This window comes from Caloenas nicobarica, chromosome 25 (assembly GCF_036013445.1).
Source record: "Caloenas nicobarica isolate bCalNic1 chromosome 25, bCalNic1.hap1, whole genome shotgun sequence".
In the NCBI taxonomy this organism is placed as follows: Eukaryota; Metazoa; Chordata; class Aves; order Columbiformes; family Columbidae; genus Caloenas; species Caloenas nicobarica.
The window spans coordinates 5,865,128-5,886,382 of record NC_088269.1 but is presented as its reverse complement, the minus strand read 5'-3'; the positions used below and the strand labels follow the sequence as shown (position 1 = coordinate 5,886,382).

At 63.2% G+C, this 21,255-nt stretch overlaps 1 protein-coding gene across 2 annotated transcripts; it reads right to left on the bottom strand.

Moving 5' to 3' along the window:
• Window positions 1-306: 306 nt before the first annotated feature.
• On the bottom strand, window positions 307-20,100 carry ADGRA2 (adhesion G protein-coupled receptor A2). Of its 2 annotated transcripts, XM_065651489.1 has the most exons (19): window positions 19,818-20,100; window positions 12,077-12,148; window positions 9,796-9,867; window positions 9,621-9,692; window positions 8,885-8,956; window positions 8,620-8,783; window positions 8,333-8,546; window positions 7,567-7,731; window positions 6,755-6,959; window positions 6,520-6,669; window positions 6,243-6,404; window positions 5,871-6,080; window positions 5,597-5,798; window positions 5,086-5,294; window positions 4,871-4,998; window positions 4,231-4,354; window positions 3,981-4,126; window positions 3,732-3,821; window positions 307-3,255 (listed from the first exon to the last, which is right to left on the bottom strand). In XM_065651489.1, the coding sequence occupies exons 1-19, from the start codon at window positions 20,033-20,035 to the stop codon at window positions 2,082-2,084; spliced, it is 3,849 nt and encodes a 1,282-aa protein (XP_065507561.1). In that variant the 5' UTR covers window positions 20,036-20,100; the 3' UTR covers window positions 307-2,081. The 2 variants fall into 2 exon arrangements, with proteins under 2 accessions (XP_065507561.1, XP_065507562.1); XM_065651490.1 differs by lacking the exon at window positions 12,077-12,148.
• Window positions 20,101-21,255: the final 1,155 nt, after the last annotated feature.

Here is a 21,255-nt window from a genome sequence, read left to right as displayed (position 1 = left end):
TCTCCAGCACCTTCATGGTGCGGGATTTCCATAGCGCTGCTTTTCCAGGGATGGTCTCCCCTTCTCATGCTTCACCTCCTTTGTCAGAATGAGTCTGTGAGGGTCTGGGAAACACCTTAACCTGCTGATGGAAAACTCCCCCGGTTTTGGTTAAATAAGGGACGTGCAGCTGCTGGAAATGGTGAAGACGCAGTTTTGGGCAGCGCATGCAGAACGCGGCATTGCTGCTCTCAATAAGACAGTGCCCTCGCTGTGCCCGGTGTATTTGAACACAAAGTCTGTGCGAAATAACAGTAGATTTTGGCAGATTGGCAAATCTTTAATATATTAAACAAAACATATCTGCTAGAAACATTGTATTTATATAAAAATGCAAAAAAGACCCCTTTAAAGACATTTCTTTGGCATACTTTCCCCTCCCTCCCCCAGGTTATTGCCAGAAGCTCTCTGTTGATATGTCGTTCGCTTGTAATGTAAACAGACAAATAAAAAGTGTAATTAATAATACGAAGCTTTTTATATAATACTGTCACAGTGCAGCAAGCAGATACAACAGCTCAGCATCAGCACGACGGTGTAGGCTGTGATACGGACACTAAGGTTTTGAATTGCATTAAATACTGGGTGCGGTGAAATGTGGTTGAAGCCGCCGGGCGGGCAGAGAAGCCGAGGCAGGCAGGGAGCGGCAGAACCGAGGTGAGCAGTTCTGAACGTGAGACAAATCCATCACTAAGTGCTTTTTCCTCCACTGCTTCATGGTTTCCCCCCGCCGGCCCCTGCCTGGCCCTCGGGAGGTAGCTCAATAATTAAACTAATTTGCACGCAGGAGAAATCTGAAGCCGGGGAGGCTGGAGAGGGCAGAGGAGGCACCGCTCCAGCACAGGGCGGGGTGCTCCCATCCTCGGCTCTTGTAGGAAACCCTCAAGAGCAGGGGATGGCTCGTAGCACCTGCAGCGTGGCTTTTTTTTTTTTTTAATCTGCATTCTAGAAAAAAAAAAAAAGGGAGGACTTGTTTTGAAATGGGGAAAAATAAGTGCTTCTTTAAGTTCCAGCCCTTTGACTGAATCATGTGAATTGTCCCAGGAAGGTCCCTAATTAATCGGCATTGTTCTCCCGCACTCCCAGGAACTGCCCCAGCACTTTCCTCTCAAGGCTGGTAACTGGGGGGTTTCTCTGCCTTCCTGAGAGCAAACCCAAGGATTTTCCATGCGTGCAGCCCCTGGGGAAGGTCAGGACCCGCTCTGGGGCTCTGCCCCCAGCTCGGCTCTTTGGTGCTTTGGCAGAGGGTTGGTGTCAGCTCCGGCAGCGGCTCTGCCAGCCCGCCCCATTGCATAGCTGATGCCTCCACGGGCTCGGAGGCCTTTTCTGGCCGAGATTTTAGTGTCTGGCGTTAAACCAGCGCAGACAATCACCTGAGGCTCCTCTCACCTTGTGCTTGCTTTGCAATATGGCTTTTCCTTCAGCAGCCGCGTAACACTGGCGGACAAAAACTTCAACATCTCAAACAGTTTCGGGGGGAGCAGCTGCTCTCCGGGTCGCTCAGCAGCAGCTCGCTCAGGTGACGGTGCCGGCGTGTGAAGGGCACTTGGTCTGGTCCCGTTTTTTGGGAATATTGCAGTCGTGGCAGGAGCAGGCTCTTGCCAAAGTGCCGGCGGGGGGCTCACCCGCTCCTGGAGAACACTGGTGGGTAACGAGGCACTCGCATCACTCACTGATCTGTCTCTACATATATACATTCAATAATATAGCTTTGAAAAATAGACATTTGTTTCCTCTGTATATTATAAAATAGCATTTAGGATCAGTCTGAAGTGCCATGCAGCAGTGACGGAAGCTCGGCTGCAGCTGGGGCTGCAGAGGAGCCAGGACACCCCGCTCCCCCCGGGATGCTTGGAGCCCCACCAGGGGAACGGGCTGGGCTCAGCGTCGCCCCAGCCCGGGGGAGCCGCAGCGCCGGCCGCGCTGCCCGTCCCGCTAGTGCACGTGGCGATTCCTGCAGCGTCGCGTCCTCGCAGGCACCGCGGCTGCGGCTCCCGGAGGAAAATTCTGCGGTGCTGCAGCTGTCCGGTCCTTCTCCATCTTTACACGGTGGTTTCGCTCTTCCAGAGGCCGGTCTTCATGCCGACCGCGCCGTCGGCGCTGCCCAGGTCCATGTCGTACTTGCTGCCCTTGAGGCCGCCGTTGTGGCTGCCCACGTTGAGCGGGTAGGAGCGGCGCTTGGCCTCGCGCTCGGCAGCGCCGTGCCGCGGGTTGTCTCTCCTCCGGCGAGCCTCGGCCAGGTCAGGCACCCGCCGGCCGCTGTCGCTGCCTTCCGAGGGGCTGGGACCCCCGTCCGTGTCCTGGGGGGCCCGCGGGGCTGCGCGGCCGCCGCTGCCGGGGCTGTTCCTGCCGCTGTGGTAGCTCTCGGAGTGGCTGTTGTGCAGGCTGCCGCTCTCGCTGGAGGGATGCTCCGAGGACGGGCCCCGCAGCGTTTTCAAGCGGTGATGCTTCCCGTCACGGCACGGCTTAGTTCTGCTGCGGTGGCCGCGGCGGCCAGGGAGGTTGCCGGTGTGCCGGGCGCTGCCGGCGGTCCTGCCCTCGGCCGGGTCCAGCTCCAGGCTCTGCGCCAGCTGCAGGTTGGTGAGTTTGCAGCGGCCGCCGGCCGAGTCCGCACTGCTGGGCGAGGAGGAGGAGGAGGCTCCGGAGCGAGCCAGCTCCGGGTCGCAGCCGATGAAAACCTGCGAGCCGTCTCCCGGCGCCAGCCCGGGGTGCACGTACGCCTGCATGGGCAGCGCGTTCCTGTAGGACGGGCAGCAGGAGAACCAGGAGTTGAGGACGTCCCGGCGCCGGACGCAGTGGTGGGTGAAGATGAAGAGCCCCAGAGCCACAGCGGTGACGCCGTAGAGGCAGCTGAAGATGATGTTCAGGTACCAGCGCTGGGACACGGCCAAGGCGCCAAACGTCCACAGGGCCACGTACAAGACATGGGTGCTCACCAGCGCCCAGAATTGCCCCTGCAGAGAGTAGACGCCGTCCTGCTCGGGACAGGGTGGCCCCGAGTTCAGTGTCACCGAGATGGACCCGGAGTCCGTCAGGAGGTCCCCGGCAGCCCCCAGCCGCGGCGCTGGCTCCAGCGGCTCGGGGACATCTTTCCGGTGTGACGGCCGGCACTGGAGGCTGAGCGCGGCGCAGAGGAAGTAAATCCAGGTGACCAGCAAGATGAAAGCCACGGGGACATAGAAAGCGCCCAGGCTGGGCCGCCACACCAGCCAGCAGCTGCACGGGGAAGGTTTGGTGAGCAGAACCGGGTTGTCACACAGCCGGCAGCCCCGCGACATGCCACCGCGATGCTTGGCATCCCCACCCCAGCAGGACGGGTTGGTGGCAGCCTGGCTGCTGTTTGCCCAACATATCACAGAATCATCGAATCATTCCGGTTGGAAGAGACCCGCAATATCATCGAGTCCAACCATTCCCCCAGCCCTGGCACTGCCCCATGTCCCTGAGAACCTCATCTCTGGTCTGTCCAACCCCTCCAGGGATGGCGACTCCACCACTGCCCTGGGCAGCCTATTCCAATGCCCCACAGCCCTTTCTGGGAGGAATTTTTTTTCCTACAGACAGCTCTTGGGCAAGATCCCACCAGCCCTTCCCCAGCCTGCCAGGATTCCTGGCACTGCCGGTTCCCCACGCCCTGGCAGGGGGATGCAGCGTGTTCAGGGAGGAGGGCACAGGGGGGCACAGGCACTTACTAGGGGTTGTTGTCATGGTAGTTGTGGATGTTGACAGCTGCCGTGATGCCGCAGATGATGAGGGGGATCCCGCCGGCGATCAGGTAGAACCTGCATGGAGAGGACGGTGTCACCATGTGCCCGGAGCGAGCCGTCGGGGAGCACGGGCTTTTTTTGGCAGAGCGAGTCCTGCCCCAGGCTCTGGACACGGGGCAGGGGATGCTGCCCTGGCTCCCCGCGGGGCTGGGGCGAGGGAAGGGGTGTCCGTACCGCAGCATGGGTCTGGGGGCCGGCTGGGACGTGTCCCCGTCCGGCTGCCGCGGCGCCTTCCACGTCAGCTCCCTGTAGAGCACCCGGGCTGTCACCGCCATCCACAGCAGCGTGGAGAGCGAGGAGTAGTGCAGGATGATGCCGACCTGCAGAGAGAGGCGGCGGCTGGGACGGGGGGTGCCCCAGCTGCAGGAGATGGCAGAGCAGCCCCGAGCAGCGGCGGGGGCCGTGCCCCCTCCCCGGTACCCACCGCCTGGCAGACGATCAGGTACCCGGTGAGGGTGATGCCTCCCGCGAAGACAGCGGCCGTCATGGCCATGTGGAAGCAGAGGTTGAGCAGCATGTGCCAGCCCTTGCGCGGGATGAGGATGGTGCTGGAAGAGAGACACAGCGGGCGCCCGTCAGCGGGAGGTTATCTGCAGCATGTGGGAGCCGCGGCTCCTGCCGCACAAATCCTGCTGCCCCGGAGAGATGCTCAGCATAGCCCAGCCCTGCAGCGGGGCTGGCAGTGAAGACGGGCATGCACGTGGGCAAAGGACTTAGAATCACAGAATCATTTTGGTTAGAAGAGACCCTCAACCTTAACCTCAATCTAGCACTAAACCGTGTCCCTAAGAGCCTCACCTATAAGCTGTCCAACCCCTCCAGGGATGGTGGCTCCAGCACTGCCCTGGGCAGCCTGTTCCAATGCCCCACAGCCCTTTGGGGAAGAAATTGTTCCCCAGATCCAACCTCAACCTCCCCTGGAGCAACTTGGGGCCATTTCCTCTTGTCCTATCACTTGCTCCTTTGGAGAAGAGACCAACCCCCTCCATGCTACACCCTCCTTTCAGGCAGCTGCAGAAACAGCAGGACACGTCCTGCCATCGCCCCGACACAGGGCCGCTCACCCGTGGTTGACGATGTAGGTGATGATGGTGGTGAAGAGGCAGAGCAGCAGCACGGCCGTGCAGGTGTACATGGCGGGGTGCAGCACCTCCCCGGCACCCCCCGCCTCGCTGGGGAAACCGCTCAGCTCCTGCACGGCACAGCACAGCCCGTCACCCCCACGTCACCCCCGTCGCCCCCAGCCACGGCTCCCGCCCCCAGCGCTCCCCCCACCTACCATGAGCACAGCCACGTTGCTGAGGTGGCGGCAGTGCAGGGAGGTGACGTTGGGCTCCCGCGATGCCAGCTGGCAGCCCTCGGCACTCCAGCCCCCCATGCCCCCCAGCACCTCAAAGTTCCAGTACGCGGCCACCGGGTCCGCGCCCTCCCCGGGGTGCCGCAGGGACACGGCCACCGGCTCCGAGAGGTTCCCCACTCCGCAGCCATCTGCAGCAATAGAGAAAAGGGGTGAGCGGGGCAAGAGAGCCCCTGCCTGCTCCCCGAAAGAGGGGGCACCCCCCACTGCATCCCACGGGCACAGTGCCCCCTCCCAGGGATGCCTTTGCTCTGCAAGGAGTCCCACAGAGACCCACGGAGCTCCACCGAATTGTGGAGGCTTGCGCTCTAGCCCCTTCCCCAGCTCCGTTCCCTTCTCTCAACTCGCTCCAGCACAGGGGGACGGTCGCTGCCTTGGTCCAACCCCCAAGAAACCCCCCCACAGCGCACCCCCAGCCCCCACATCCCCTTACAGGTCCCGGCATAGATGACAGGGGTGGCCACGCTGCGGCGTTTGCCATCGTCTGCCAGGCGGGAGGAGTTCCCGGTGCTGCAGAAGAGTTTCCCGTTGCGGAAAACCAGCAGCTGGAGTTTGCAGTCGGCCGGCGGCGCGGCCGGGACGGGGCTGGCGAAGAGGCTGGGGGGCAGCTGGATGGAGGCCAGGGCGATGCTGTTCTGCGGGGACACGGGGGACAGTGAGCAGGGGACACCCTCTCTGTCCCCCCCCGTCCCCCGGTGTACCTGTACCTTGATGTGGAAGCTGGTCAGGGAGATGTTGGGCCGTCCCGTGGTGCAGCGCAGCCGCAGCTGCTGGTCGGGCGTGGGCTCAGCCCCCCGCTCGTTCGGGGAGGGACGCCCGGCTGGACCCCCGTCCCGCCGCTGGAAAGCCACACAGCTCAGCCCCACATAGCTCTCGGGCTTCACCACGTACGCCTCGAACGCGATGTTGCGGGAGTTCTGCCAGGCACAGCACCGCGGGGTGGCCGTCAGCCCTGGCATGGCCTGAGACCCCCCGGCATGGCCAGAGAGACCTCCCGGCACGGCCAGAGACCCCTCGCCAGCAGCCCAGCCACCCCCTCGTCCCCGTTCAGCCCCCATCTCCGTGCAGCCCCCGCTCACCACCGCCATGTGCTGGGCGTTGCTGCCGAGCGTGCGGGCGGCGATCCTCTCCAGGGAGCGGACGATGCTGGAACAAGCCTTCTCCTCTTTCTGTGACATCCACAGGATGTGGTCGTCCACCAGCATGATGTTGCTGGCCATCTCCACGATCACATCCGGCAGCTGCAAGGACAGCAAGCGGGTCTAGTATGGTGGTAAACACCCCAGTTCGTGCTTTTCCACCCCAAAAGCACCTGGCGGGGCTGGGGCAAGCTGGGGACAAAGCAGTGCTCGTCACCTGCTTGATCTGGTCCACGTAGCCGATGAACTTCTCAATCATCTGGGCCACGTAGAGGACATCAACCATGTCCGAGAAGTTGGCCGCCTCGGCAGTGTAGACGCGGAGCTGGTGAGCCAGGGTCAGGGCGTTGGAGGCGTTGATGGGCATCTGCAGGGCGGCACGGCCAGGGGAACGGTCACCACCTGCAGCCGGCACCCCCGGCACGGCCGGACCCCCCCAGTGCCCGGCTCACCAGCACGAAGGTGTAGAGGACGCGGGTGATGTCGTTGGTGTAGAGGCAGTGTGAGTAGTCGCCCTCCTCCCAGCGCCCGGCGCGGTCGCAGCGCCTCCATGCCTGCTTGTCCCCCCCGCCGGAGCCCCCCGCGGCTGGCCCCGCCGCGAACGGGTGCTGCAGGCACGGCTGGTAGGCGGTGATGCCGGCCAGGGTGCGGGGCCACCTGCGGGGACAGAGACGCGGTGAGAGCGGGACACACGGGGACGGCAGCCCCCCCGTTGCACCCCCCCAGCATCAGAGCCCTCATGGAACCACAGAACCGTTTGGGTTGGAAAAGCCCCTCAAGACCATCGAGTCCAACCATAACCCAGCTCCGTTCCCTTCTCTCAACTCGCTCCAGCACCTCGATATTATTAATAATGAACCTTGCTGAGCTCCAAGGGACACCACAGCCCCCAACCCCCCCCAGCAAGCCCCTGTCCCCCCACAGCTCCGGGGGGCCTGAGAGTGATGCTCCCCAAAAAGCTGCCGCCCCCCCATCCCAGCTCAGCAAAGTGGGAAGCAGCAGGCAGGGGGGTGGGCACCGCTAATTTAAGCCAGATTGCCTATACTAGTAATTTATATTCCATAGTGGCCCCGCCGGGGTAATGGCAGCCGCCCGGAGCCTTTCGTCTCGTGCCAGAGAAATTCCAACACCTCCGCTGCCGGAGCCGCCAGCACGGGAAGCCCTTCAAAAGCCCCCGCGCTCCCCGTTAATCGCTCCCAGGCCCCCGTCACCTGCAGCGAGCCCCCCGCCCGGCACACCCCGCGCACCCTGTCCATGTCCCCACCTGAAGTCCCCGCGGTTGTTGGTGACACGCTCGGCAGGGCAGTAGGATGCGGAGGTCTCCAGCACCACGATCTCCACCTTCTTGCTGACGTTGCCCTGGGCGGTGGAGACGGCACACTCCCACTCACCCGTGGCCGAGACATGGATGTTGGACAAGATGAGCTCGCTGTGGGCAGAGGGGACACGCTGGCACGGCGGCTCTGCCGCACAGTGAACCACAGCAGCCGTCCCCCAAGCCTGGGGACACAGACCATGAAGCAGAGGAAGTGCCCACACTTGGCAGCCCACTCACCGCACTTGGTACCCACAAACCAGCAAGCCCTGTGGCCATGAGTGTCTGTCCCAGCCCATCTCCATCCTGTCCCCATGCCTGTCCCCAGCTCCATCCCTATCTCCATCCCTATCCCCATGTCTGTCTCCATCCCATCTCCATCCCTATCCTCATTCCCATTCCCATCCCATTTCCATCCCCATCTCCATCCTCATCCCCATCACATCTCCATCCCCATTCCCATCCTATTTCTGTCCTCATTCCCATCCTCATTCCCATCGCCATCCCCATTCCCATCCCATCCCATCTCCATCCCACCTCCATTCCCATTCCCATGTCATCCCATCCCATCCCCATTCCATCTCCATCCCCATTGCCATCCCCATCCCCATCCCATCTCCATCCCCATTGCCATCCCCATCCCCATTCCATTCCCATTCCCATCCCACCTCCACCTCCATCCTCATCCCAGCTCCCTCCCCACGCCACCCCAGACCTGGTGATGAAGGTGCAGTCATGGATGAGGCTCTCCTCCACGATGACCCCGGCCCGCTCGTCCCCCTCCACAGGCTGCCGGTTGTGGTACCAGCGGATCTGGGTGCTGTTGTCCAGGTAGGTGGCCGTGCACTGGAAAGGCAGCCGGTCGCCCTGGAAAACCACCTGGCGCAGCGACGGGATGAGGTGGTGGGTGTGCAGCTCCGGGGCACCCGCTGCGGGGGACACAGGCGTCCGGGTGAGCCCGCGTCCCCCCCCGCCGCCGCCCCCGCCCAGGCCCCGGCTCACCGCAGCGGAGCTGGCTGTCCCGCGCGCCGCGCAGCGGGATGGCGCGGAGCTCCCGGGGGTAGACGCACACCGTCCGCTCCGAAATCTGCGCTGAGCGGCCGCGAGCCCAGGGCAGCACCCAGCGCAGGTGGCAGTCGCAGGTCAGGTACTCGGTGGCAAAGTCCCTGCAAGGGACAGTGTCACCGGGTGCCTGGGACACGCCACCAGCCCCTAGACCCCCCGCACAGACCCCTCTGGGTGCCCAAATCCCAGGGCACAAACTCACACGACTTTCAGGGAGGGGAGCTCATCGAAGACACCAGGCGGGAGGCTGGAGAAGATGTTCCCAGACATGTTCCTGTCGGATGGGAGAGAGAGGTGGCCTGGGGGGGACCTGCGGGGAGGGGACGCCTCCCAGGGGCACCAGCAAGGGTGGGCACAGGGACAGTCAAATTCTCCTTAGTTATATATTCTGCTATTTCTTAGGTGACAGTAGAGACAATGTTTCGTGTAGCTAAATACTCTTATAAACAAATAAATCTACATTTGCCACAACAAAGAAAGACTCAAAGCTCCTGGCTGTAGACTCCTGTTTCAGTAATAGGTGACACTAAGAGTCTTTTTGTACTATTTGACATATCACTGTCTCTAGTTTCGCTTTACTAATGCGCCTTTGTATTAATTTAGTTTTTTAACCATGTTGTGATTTTTTGCCATGCATTAACCATTTCTTTCTGCCATCAGCTGCGCCATCTCACTAACCTTCCATTCTCCCTTATGTCTTTTCCATTTTGCACTCACTTCCATATGGCTTTAATCTATTTTGTTCTTCTTTCCTCCTCTAAATGGCAATTTTTAGCTGGTAGCTGTGATGCAGATAGATGAGCCTAACGAGCCACGGGGCAGGAGCTGGCACCGCGACAGCCCCGAGGTGCAAAACCACCGGCCATGCCCCGGGCAGGGGCTGGGGACTCCGTTCGGGGGGACAGGGGTTCCCAGGGGGTCCCCAGGGAGCTACTCACAGCCGGAGGAGGTTGGGGAGCCCCTGGAATACACCGGCGCTCAGGCAGCCGATGCGGTTGTTGGAGAGGTCCCTGCAAAGCAATGGGGGGGCCATCAGTGCTGGGGGGTCCCCGCTGTCCCCACTCCCCCCTGGACCAACCCCGGGGGTCCCCAAGGGGCTTCACCAGCACTTACAGGCGCTTCAGCTCAGGGAGGCCGAGGAAGGCGCCCGGCTGGACCGTGCTGATCAGGTTGTTCTTCAGGTCCCTGTGGGGAGAGACACGGACCTCGGGGTGTGCAACAGCCTCATCAGCAGCTTTCCGTCCCGCTTCCCCCTCGTTATCTCTGCAAAGGGCGCAGGGAAGGCACAAGGCTTCCCAACGCTTACGGGGCGGGACGCCAGCCCCCCTGCACCGTGGAGCATTGTGCACCACGGAGCATCGCGCCCTGCGCACACTGAGGGGCTGCTGTCCCCCCACACACTGCTCCCCAGGCAGCCGTGTCCCAACGGGTTATCTCCTGCCCGCAGGATAAGAGCACATCACAAGTGCCAGCATGGCCCCAGGAGGGTTTTGTGTCCCGCAGGAAGCTCGTTCAGGTTATTAACCTGATTGGGGGGACGTATCTAACCAGAGGCTCACCAGGCGTGTGGCCTGCACAGGGTGCCGGTGGCATCGGCCGCCCCATCCAGCCCTGCGGACCAGCGAGGCGGCTCCTGCCGAGCTCCAGCGCTGGCCCAGGAAGGAAATGGGATCCATGTGGCGATGGCACGTTTACTTATAGGTGTGCACGGTGCTCACCCGCTGCTCCATGGCCCTGGGGACACCCCTGAGCTGCAGCCCCTGCTTCAAGGCTTGCCTTCCCCAATGGGCAGAGGCACGTCCTGCCGGCTCCGGTGGCCAGGGCTGCAGGCAGGGCTGCAGGCAGGGCTGCAGGCAGCGGTGCAGGCAGCGGTGCACGCAGGGCTGCACAGGGGCCAGGTGAGTGGCGGTGCTGAAGGAACAGCTCCGGTCACCTGCACTGTCACTGTCACCGCCACCACCCGCTGCACCAACACCCACCCTGCAAACACCTGTCCCACACCTGTTCTGCAAACACTCATCCCACAAACACCTGTTCTGCAAACACCCATCCCGCAAACACCTGCCCAGGGAGAACACCCACGCCAGCCCCTGTCCCACCGGGGGACAGCCAGAGGTCCCCAGGGACCCCCCCCACCCCCCAGCACACGTGCTGCAGGCACGAGAAACGGCCACGGGGAGAGGGCTGGCGATGGCTGAGCTCCCACGCACAGCAGCGCCCACCGCAGCCCGGTGCAGACGGACAGACTCCATCCCCGTCGCTGCTGTCACCCACAGAGCCCCCTCGCAGCCCCACGGGGGAAGTGCCGGCCCCGGCGAAGGGCAGGACGTTCCCAAGCAGGGCAGCGCTAATGAGCGCGGCGGCCTCGGCTGCATACCGGCCCCGCTCAGACTCATTAATCTCATTACGCTGCTACAAATCACCCGAGATGCCAAGCTGCGAGCCTGGAGGGGTGGTGGCCCGTAGGGACACCCCGCACGCTGCCGAGACCCCAGGAATGGCTCAGCCCCATCATGGGGCAACACCGAAGCACCCACAGCAGGCGGCCAAGGGCCCCATGAGCCCCAGGAGGAGAAGCGAGGGGCCCCAGAGCCCCTGCCATGTCCCTGCTGTGCCAGCGCGGTTCCTCCATGGGGCACATCTGCGCCGCGGCCCTGGACCAACCCAATGAAAACAATTATGGCTCCTGTCGAAAGCAATCAGGCGCAGAGTGATGCTGCTGGCCTGGGATGGGGAGCGCTGCCCACGGCCCCCCCGGCCGCGCTGGCACCCCCGCTCTGACCCACGTGGAGTTTTGGCACAGCAGAGGTGAGCAGAGGTGACACGGGACAGCTGCTCTTGCAGAGCATCGAGACTTTTGGGGGGACCCCAGGGCTGCAGAGCCACGGTCCCCCTGGGGACGCTGGCAGCCGGGTCACCGTCACACCAGAGGAGCGTCCGGTGGCGGGAGCTCCGTGCAAGAATGTGCGAGACCCTCGTGGGGCCGCGGTGGGGAACAAAACGCCCTCAGTGTGCCGGTCCCTGCTCCTGCATACCTACAGATCAAACCCATATGGGGGCCATAAATCTCTCCTTATTACAGCTCCCTCCATAGAGATGCCTTTCACGGAGAGATAAGAAAGTTGACTTTGTTCGGGGGGACAATGTCGCTTTTCATACCGGCCCCCACGGAGTGCGCCCCCCCCAGTGCCTCCCGCCCCAGTGCCGCTCCCGGGGTCCCCAAGACGCCCGCGGGTGCCGATGGCAAACTCTGCGCCCAGTGCTGGCCCCGCCGCAGCACCCGGGAGCGATGTCGGGAGCAGGACCGGCACCTGCCCTGCCTGCACCCCACAGAAACCCTGCCTGCTCCCCACTGCTGCCCACCCTGACCCCCAGCCGCCTGCTGGGCACTCACAGCTTCTCCAGAGCCCGCAGCCCGAAGAAAGAGCCGTTCTCCAGCACCGTGATCTTGTTGTTACTCAGCAGCCTGTGGGAAGAGCAGAGGGAGAGTGGCAGCCCCGTTCACAGCCCGGTGACCTGTGGGGCTGGAGCAGGAGCGGAGACGGTTGGACCCACCGTGAGAAGCAGCAGCTCAGGCTGTGCCGCTGGGGTGGTGGCGTTGGCAAAGGCTTGGGGACAGGCTTGCGCAGCCAGGTGGGGACATGGGACGTGATGGCACATTGGGATGCCACATGTGGTCCCCATGCATGGCAGTGCCAGGCTGGAGGTGCCCAGGGCTGTGCCGGCTCTCAGGGCATCCCCGCTCCTGTACCCGGCCCTGGGTGCGAGGTGCTGCAAACGTGGGCAACGAGACCCCCACCCCAGCACTGAGAAGGCCTCCTCAAGGATCTGCAGCCAGGAGGGGAGCCCGCGGCACTCCCAGCTCTTGCCCCCCACCAGCCTGACCCACCTCCAGTCATCCGGCCATCCCGGGAACCTCCCAGCGCTGAGATTTCATCCCAAAGTAAACAGCTCCGCTGGCCAAAGGGGCCCTTGCGGGGTGACCGGGAGGGAGGGGGGGCACACGCACCCAGCAATTGAGCCAGGAGCTCATTAGAGCACGGCAGCGGCAATTAGCAGAGCCAGACCCAGCCTGGGGACAGGACGCGGCTCTCGGGGACCAGCGGAGCTTCCCCGGCGCTCCGGGGGCCGCGCAGGCACCGGCGATGCGCCCGCCGGCAAACGGCACCCACGGCCGGGGGGGCAGCGGGAGCGCAGCCTGAGCCCCGCCCGGGGGGCACCGGGAAATAAGGGCTCATTGAGGGCCGGGCCGGGCTGTTTACACACGGGCGGCTCCGCAGCCGGGCTGAATGGCGGCTGTGTGCGCCGAGCCCCGGCCCCCCCGGGACAGGGACCGGCCCGGGGGCTGCGCTGCGGCGGGGGCGGCTGCCGAAGCCCCGAGGGGCGCTGGGGAGCGGAGGGTTGGGGGCCAGCCCCCCGCCCTGGGACACATCCTGCGCTGATGAGGAGCCACCACTGGGTACCGCGGGACCCTGTGACCCGGCCGGTGGCATCACCAGCCACCAATTGCTTCCACAAACCGGTGGCCAGAGCCGCGTCTCGCCCTGTCCTCCCCATGGGGACCCCGCTTTGGTGGGGCTCAGTGAGCCCCGGTGCCGGCAGAGACGGTCCCGGAGCAGCATCGGTCCTGGAGCATCCACAGTCCCACAGCACTGCACCCCAGGGCACACGGCAACCCCGCGGCACAGCAGCCCTACAGCACAGCAGCCCCACGGCACACGGCAGCCACACGGCACCCCACAATTCCCCGTCATGGCATCGGACATTGCTCAAGGCCATGCTGGGCCCAACAGCTCCAGAAGGTTTTAATTCGAGCGAATTTCACAACCCAGCAAAGCCCCCGCAGGCTGCGCGCACATGGGGGGATGTCGGGGGCTCCCTGCTGAAGCAGAGATGAGCAGAACCCCCCCAGTCTGGGGGCTGAGCCGCGGGCACGCTGGACCTTGCTGAAACAGCCCTTTGGGGCCACGGGAGCTGCAAATGCAGAAACCAGACGGGGGCATGAGACTCCAGTCTCAGACCTCCCATCTTTGCTCCGCGCCCTGTCCCGGGGCGGCAGGGGGGTGACGGCCAAGGACACGCGTGGCCTTTGGGCAGGGGGGAGCCAGGCACCCTGGGCAAGCCAGACCGGGTCACGTCAGAGCCTTCCACGGCTTTGCAAGGGGTTAGGACCACGGGTGTGCTGCCAGCACAGCAGGCAGAGAGCAGGCAGCTGCCTGCACTGAGCTGGGGGTCACCGCACCAGAGAGGAGCCCCCCGCCACCCCCAGGGCTGACCCCGGGGATGCTCGCTTTGTTCCCAGACCCCCGGGACCATCCGCGCGTCTGCCAGAAAAAGACAACTTCCCGCCTTAAAAGGCAAAACGCTCCTGCGGCCCCCAGGGGATCGGCCCCCGCTGTGATCCACAGCCAGGCAGCCCGGCCAGCAGCCGCCCCACGGCCGGGAAAGCAGCCGAGGGCGAAGCCACCCGTGGGGACCGCGGCCATCGGGAGGGACCGGCCACCGGGGAGTGCGGGAACGGACGAGAGCCCAGCACAGCGCAGGGGACAGCCCCCGCTGCTCGGCGCCTGATCTGCCCCTCATTAAGGATAAGAGATCCTCGACTAAAACGAGCGTTTGGCACACAAAAAAAATTGCACTGACAGTAACGATTCAGCCAGAAGTTTCTTCCCGATAAAGCTTTTTCTGGGTAGCAATCCTGGCTCTTCTTTTCCCCGTCCTGTAGGAGCCAGCTGGGTCACACTTCCCTGTTACAACTCACATCCTCAAACACAGTTTTATTTTGGTTTTGCTGTTTTTATGGATATTATGTTCCAAAATGTTTTCCTCTTTTTTTTCCCCAGGAAGTTCCCATCAGGCTCCACAGGACTTCCCGGCCCCGCGCGTCTGCAGGCGGCAGAGCCATGTGCGGGTCCCCGCACTATTCCCTTACAGGACGTTAACCAAGAAACCCCAAAATATGATGGAATAAGTGTGCCCGTGAGGCCACCCTGACATGGGGGTCACGGGCGAGCAGCCCCCGAGCTGCACTGGGGCCGCGGGACCCTCAGCACACAGGACTGGGGTCAGACCCAGCTCCCTCGGCTGGATTTCAAACCCCAAGAGCTGACCCTGTTCTCACACCTGGGTTGGGGAGGGAAGCGGGTAGGGGGCTGGAAGCAAACCCCATTGCCCCCAGTTCCCGTGGCTCGCCGTGGCCAAGGTGGCTATTGCCACCGGCGGGCAGGGATTGCAGTGGCTCCCCAGATGCTCATGGGGTCCGCGCGGGGCTGGGGGTGCAGAGGGGCCGCGGTGCCCCCAGGTCCCAGCCGTCCGCAGGGTTTGGCAGCCCATGAAAGCACAGCTGTGCTCCTCGGGAGCCGCCGCTCCGCCGTGCCTTGGAACCAGCCCAGCCTGCAACTCTGCACCTCGGCAGCGCCGGCAACCGCTGCGGCAAGAGGTGAAGAGGTGCCCTCCAACAGTGCCAGGAATCGCCATGGCAAGAGGTGTCCCCCAGCTCGGGCTTGGGGCAAAGTGATGGGTACAGGGCGATGCAAAGGGCTGGGGGCCCCACAGACACCCCCAGTCCTCGACACCCGACCACCCTCGTGCTGCTCCAGCATCCTCCGGCCTGAACCGGAGCTGCAGCCGCCCTGAGACCCTCGGGCACCGCGCTGCGTGGGCGGGTGGCTCCCGTCGCCACTGGGACAATAATCGGCTAATTGAGCGATGGCTGGCAAAGTCTCTCCGGACAATGTAGGGATTAAGGACAGGAGCATCGAGTCAAACGGAAACGGGGGGATGCACAGCAGCAGGGACGGGGGCGGCCACACAGCGGGAGGGAGCCCCCCCAAGGAGCATCCTCCTGTCCCGGGGGGATTCAGCTTTGGAAGGGGCTCAGCATCCTCACTCCAACCCGTCCGCACTGGAGCTCTCGGGGCTTGGACCCCGCGAAGCTGCAGGTGGGGAGATAGAGAGAGATCCCTTCTTCTTGTTTGTTTTTTTTTTGTTTTCTTTTATTTTTTTCATCTCAAAAAGAGGAGCCAAAAGCGAAAAAAACAAGTTTGTTTTTTCAAGCGTGCTGGAATCCACTTGGATAAATAACGGCTCCAGAAACTGGGCTGCTGAAACAATAAACTTCCTCTGGACCCAACCAAAAAAGGACACGGGGAGACGATGGCTCCCCGGCCCGGGTGAACGGCGCAAGCGGCGGCGCGGAGGTTAATAAGGGGGGGCCGCGGTGGGGGCGGGGAGGCGGCTCCGCTTTGCTCTCCAAGTGCATTAATTCAAAGCATATGCTCGCAGCAGATACGGCGCAGGCTGCGCCGCAAGCAGAGCCTGCTGCTCTGCACGGGGATTCGAGGAAGAGAAGAGGGGCCCTGGGGCTGGCGAGAGGTGCCAAGGGCTCCAGCACCGGGAAGGGCTCTGGGGGTGGCAGCGCCCCAGGGGGACCCCGCAGCTCCCAGCCCGACAGCGCTGGGGACCCCCCGACATGGCCGGGGCTGCTGCCTCCTCACTTTGTTTGGGCACTCGGGGGCTCTTCCCCTCGCCACAACGTGCCCGGGGCGTTGCCTCCAGCCCTGCGTCACACCGGGCTATTTCGGATGGTGAAAATTATTGTTCCAGCCCTCGGCTTTTGTTAGCACAGGAAAAATCAGCCCCGGAGAGTGGGCGAAACCTCCAGAGCTGGGATGCACCAGGCAGCACCATGACCCACAGCCCCCGGGAAAACCAAACCTGTTGAAGCCACAGCCCAATAAATACAAAAAAGCTGAAAAAGGTTTGAGAAAGACATGATCTGCAGGGCACAGGACAAACTGGCCTCGGAGAGAGGAGTTCAAGTAGAACTGGAAATTGGTCATAAGTCAAAGCCCTCTATTCCCTGCAGACAATCTGTAATTTCAGTGCAATCAAGCTGTGCACATAAATGAGGCCTGTGCTGGGATTCCACATCTGGAAGAGGTTTGGGCTCCTGCCCGTGTGACAGCGGGGCTGGAGCGGCCGGCGGCGATCTGCGCCTCGTTAGGGCTACGGTGCTTTTTCCATTAGGCGATTAGCAAAGGGGTCAGCTGGAGGGGGAGGGAATTAAAGCCTAGTTAATACACGTGTGCAGAGCCCTGGCACCTCGCAGTGTGCTGGAGGGATGTCCCCAAGAGGTGCCAAAGCCCCAGCCCCAAACCACGGGGAGATGGCGGTCCTGGGCAAAGCGCTGTGCCCCGGGCTGTGTCGGTGCAGGCTCTGCTGAGAGCCGCAGCCAGCGAGCTGCGCGGGCCTGCCAGTCACCGAGGGGTGACAATGCGATCCATAGGGCGGGCACCCATCCCCTTCCTCCCCACGATGTGCTGGGGGCAAGAATTAACCTCCAGGTATAAAACAGGGCAGGTGCCAGCAAGCACACGCCTTGCAACATCTGCGGGCGTTGCACGGGGATATCGCACCCCTGGGAGCGCCATCCCGCTCGCCAGCCCCCACACGTGTCCCCACGCTGGCTCCCTGTGCTTCTGTTCCCCACATCATCCTTTCAGCTCCACATCTGCGGGCGCTGCCTCGGCCCCGCTTTGCTCCCTCCTGGAGCAGCGGTCCCTGGAGGGGCCAAGGGAAAAGCCGCTGCAGCTCCGCTCGGCAGACGACTCGTGGTGGGAAGCCACTACAGCCCCAGGGACACGGGGACACCGTGGCCGAGCCCGGCGCTGGCTGCAGGACAGGTCCTCAGGGCCGCGAGCATCCCTCATCCCCATCCCCTGCTCTGCCCATCCGCTGGCTGCGATGCCAGTGAGCATTCCTCAGGTGCGGGGGGTAAATAAGCAGCAGCTGCCATGGAGGCAGCCCTGGATTCCTCAGCGCCGGCCTAATAATTAAAGATAAATAAAGAAGTAAACCGAGAGTGTGGGAAAAACCCAAATAAGAGCCAGGGAGAGGGACCAGCAGGGTGGCAGACACCTCCGGCCACCCGACCTCCTTGGGCCACCCGTGTGTCCCCAGCCCTGACTGGAACAGCAGCCGCTGGGAAGAGCCTCGTGCTGTGCACAGCGCCAGCTGCTCATCACCGCTGACACACGTGCCTGCTTCCAGGCCGGACAAAGACCGGAGCAGGGCTCTGCTTTTCAGTGTTATCCTGCACAAAACACACGCCACGTTTCCTGCGACCAGGGCAATGCTGATGCTGAGCATCCCTGGGGCACAGAGGGGACCGGAGCATCCCCAGAGCACAGAGAGGACCAGAGCATCCCTGGGGCATGAGCAGGAGCCCTGCTCAGACCTGTAACACCCGCAGGGCTCCAAATTTGGCTGTCCCCAGCAGGGTGTCCCCATAGGCACGTGCAGCCCTTGCCACGTGCCCGGGCCCCGCTGCCTCCTCAGCTCCCTGCCCGCACCCCAGCAGCTCCAGGAGACACTCCCAAAGCCGGAGCCTCTGGTTTTGATTGTTCCATCTGGAAAGGGTTTAGAATAAATCATGTTTACTGCACGAGAGCAGAGCCCAGGGTCACCGCATATTTGTAGGTTCCTGCCTACGCCTGTAGGTTTCATGTCACGTTTTAGTGGGATCGTGTAATGCCCTAAACGCTTCTGCACAGTCATCCTGGCCCCTTGGAGGGAGCCAACCCGGCACAGACAGCTCCAAACCCCCATTCCCATCAGGCACGTCCCACCGTGGCCACTTGGCCAGCACGGGGCTGCAGCGAGGCAAGGCTCCCGCTCAGCATCGCGGTCACACTCGCCCAGGCTGGAGAAAGCACCAGAGCAGGCAACTAATCAGGCGCTTTTCCCAAATACAAATTGGTGAAGGACTCAGAAGTCCCTGCAGATATTTGCAAGGAGCTGACGTGTAAGAAAAAGCCATGGGAGGAAAGAAACGAAGAGCAAAGCCACCCGAAGGAGAGCGCAAGCCCAGAGCTCTCCCTGGCCTGCAGCCTCCCAGTGTCCTGCACCGAGGGGAAGCTCAGGACAAACTCTGTGTTGTTGCTCTGGGATGATTTACACTTTCATTACAGCCATTGTGCTTCAGCCCCTGCCAATGGCACCTACGCACAGGCACGTCTCATGGCCGCACTCAACATGGGGGACAGTGGCATCAGCTGGGTCCCCTTTGCAGCCACCCTGTTTTCACAAAACAAACATCGTCACTCCGAAACGAAGCCCCTTTGCAGCCAACGGCACATGGAAACCAAGAGGTGCTTAGAAATATCAGCGATTCGGTCGCATGAGCAGCGATGTGACCAAGCCAGTTCAAGCACGAGAGCGGATGGGACGAGAAGTGCGGCAGCCCCCAGACCAGCTCTACAGCATCCAAAAAACCCACCCAGGAGCAGAAGGCGGGGGGCCGAGGCCATGGGCATGCTCGCAGGCACGGCCACACTTGTGGGACAGCACTGGGTGAACGCGACATTCCCTCCAGCAACGGCGCTGCCAGCCCTGCCCTCCAAACCAGATTTTAATTCAAACGTCTCCTCTGGAGTTATAAATAAACCCTGCAATTCGCTGCTGCAGGGAGCAGGCACGCCAGCTGCCAGCGCGAACCCAGCCCTCCCCAGTAGCCAGGACAGGGGAGGCTTTTAGGAAAAAAACGGCAGCTTTGGACCCGTCGCACAAACCCCAAACCCACTTACTGCCCCTAATCTCTTTTGAGCAAATATTTTCAGCAAGAGCCGTGGCTTTCAAACAAAAACATCCTCCCCCAGCGCTCAGACAGCGAAGGCAGTGGAGGGAAGCGCGGAGGAGCCGTTTCCTGGATTTCCAGCTCCTGTCCAAGCTTCAAACCCGGGCGGCCGCCGCGCCGGGGGGACAGCGGGTCCGTCCCGTTATCCCGCCCCGCCGTGATGCCATTTACACGCAGTTAACGCACAACCGAGCGACGCTTTCCTTGGTACAGATTCACTAATTAAGTGAAAAAATAAGTGGAAAAAAAGTCACAGTTGGCGCGGCGCTCCCCGGCACGGGGGGACTTCATCCCCATCGTCTCTCTTGTCCCCGCCAGCACCTGCCCGGCCCCGGTCCCCGCCGGCGCGGGGGAATGCGGGGGCACGGAGGGCGCTCGGCGCGACCCACGCGCGGGCGCTCGCTCCTCTCGGGGACGCGGGGCGGAGGGAGGGCGATGCCCGGGGCCGCGATGCCTGCGGCCGGGGGGTGCCGGGGGGATAGCCGGACGCGGTACTCACAGCGTGGCGGTGCCGTCGGGCAGCAGGCGCGGCTCGGGCGGCGCCGGGAGCCCCCCGCCGCTGCAGACCACCCTCCGGCGGGGCGCGGCGGGGCCGCCGGGGGCTTTGGGCCGCTCGGTCCCGCACTTGCAGCCCAGGCTCTGTGCGGGGCAGCTCCGCGCCGCTCCCCCCCCGCTCAGCGCCGCCGCCAGCAGCACCAGCGCCGCCGCCCGCCGCATGGCCCCGGCCGCGGGCCACGGGCTCCGGGCTCCGGCTCCGCGCCCGCCGCCGCCCCGCTCCCCGGGGCGGCTCCGGCGGCGCCGCCTCCCCCGCTCCGCCGCGCTCCGCCGCCGGCCCTGGCGCCTCCCCCGGCCCGCCCCGCCCCGCCCCGGCCACGGCCCCGCCGAGGGCATCAGCTCGGCTCCCCCTCCCCGGGTCCGGAGCCGGCGCGGGGCAGCGATGGAGCCCCCGCGGGCCGGGGCTGGCGTTCGGAGCCGTCCTGGGGAGCCGGAGCCTGCGTGGGAGAGAGCTGGAGCCCCCGCGGAGCTCCGTGGGGTCCCACGGGACCAAAAGCCCACCCGAAGGGCAGAAGCTCCAGCCCCACAGTCCCGAGCTGGAGCGCTGGGCATCGGCGGGGAGGGCTGGAGTCCTGCACGGTCTATACGGGCCGCGATGTGACACCTCGCTGCGGCATCCCGGCGGTGACAAGCACAGGGTGCTGTGCCCAGGGTGGCGGCACACGGGACCCCACCAGGGCTCCTGCAGGTGGGGGCTCCGCAGCTTCCCAGCGCCTGCCGGGACCCCCCTGCGCAAACTCACAGGGTTCACTTCATGGTTGCGCCGCTCTGTCCCCTCCCGGCCTCTGCTCTGCAGTTAACACTCTTCCCTTCTCGCCTTCCCTGTTTGCTTCACTGGTTTTCGCTCTAAGTTCAATATTTTTCTTCCCGTTCCCCACTCCCACATCCCTGCTGCCTCTTAAGCTGCCCCCGGCCCTCTCTCCCCCAGGACTCGGCTTCTCCGAGGCCACGGCTCACTGCAGCTTCAAATCAAAAGGGATCAAACGCTGGCAATGAAGTCTCCAGGACCCCGTGCCAGGGAGCGGAGGAAGAGGGTCACGGAAGGACGGCAAGAGGCGACTGGGAATGCGGTTTCTCTCCAGGACCAATAGTTCCTGGAGGGGAAAAGAAATTTACTCCTTTCTCCAAATAAATACAACTTGCTGTGGCTGTGGGCGTTGGAAAGAGGAGATACTCATCAGCACACACTCCCCAGCTGTTTCCACATGCGCTTTTGTTTGGGAGCATAAGCAGCCCTGTTCCCGCACAGCTCGTTAGCCGCTTCGCCAGCGCTCACCTCATTTCTCCAGCTCTGCCCAGCCCGGGCAGTGAAAAACCAAACACCAACATTGTACCCACATCATCTTCTCTCCCCACCTCCCTTTTTTTTCTTTTTCTTTTTT

Bases quoted from the DNA above. Each gene is read 5' to 3' on its own strand.
- ADGRA2 (XM_065651489.1), bottom strand. From the start codon at position 20,035: ATGCGGCGGGCGGCGGCGCTGGTGCTGCTGGCGGCGGCGCTGAGCGGG. The intron at 12,149-19,817 runs GTGAGTACCGCG...CTCTTCCCACAG, and splicing joins CCCGACGGCACCGCCACGCT to GCTGCTGAGTAACAACAAGA. The intron at 3,256-3,731 runs GTAAGTGCCTGT...TTCCCCGTGCAG, and splicing joins TACCATGACAACAACCCCTA to CTGCTGGCTGGTGTGGCGGC.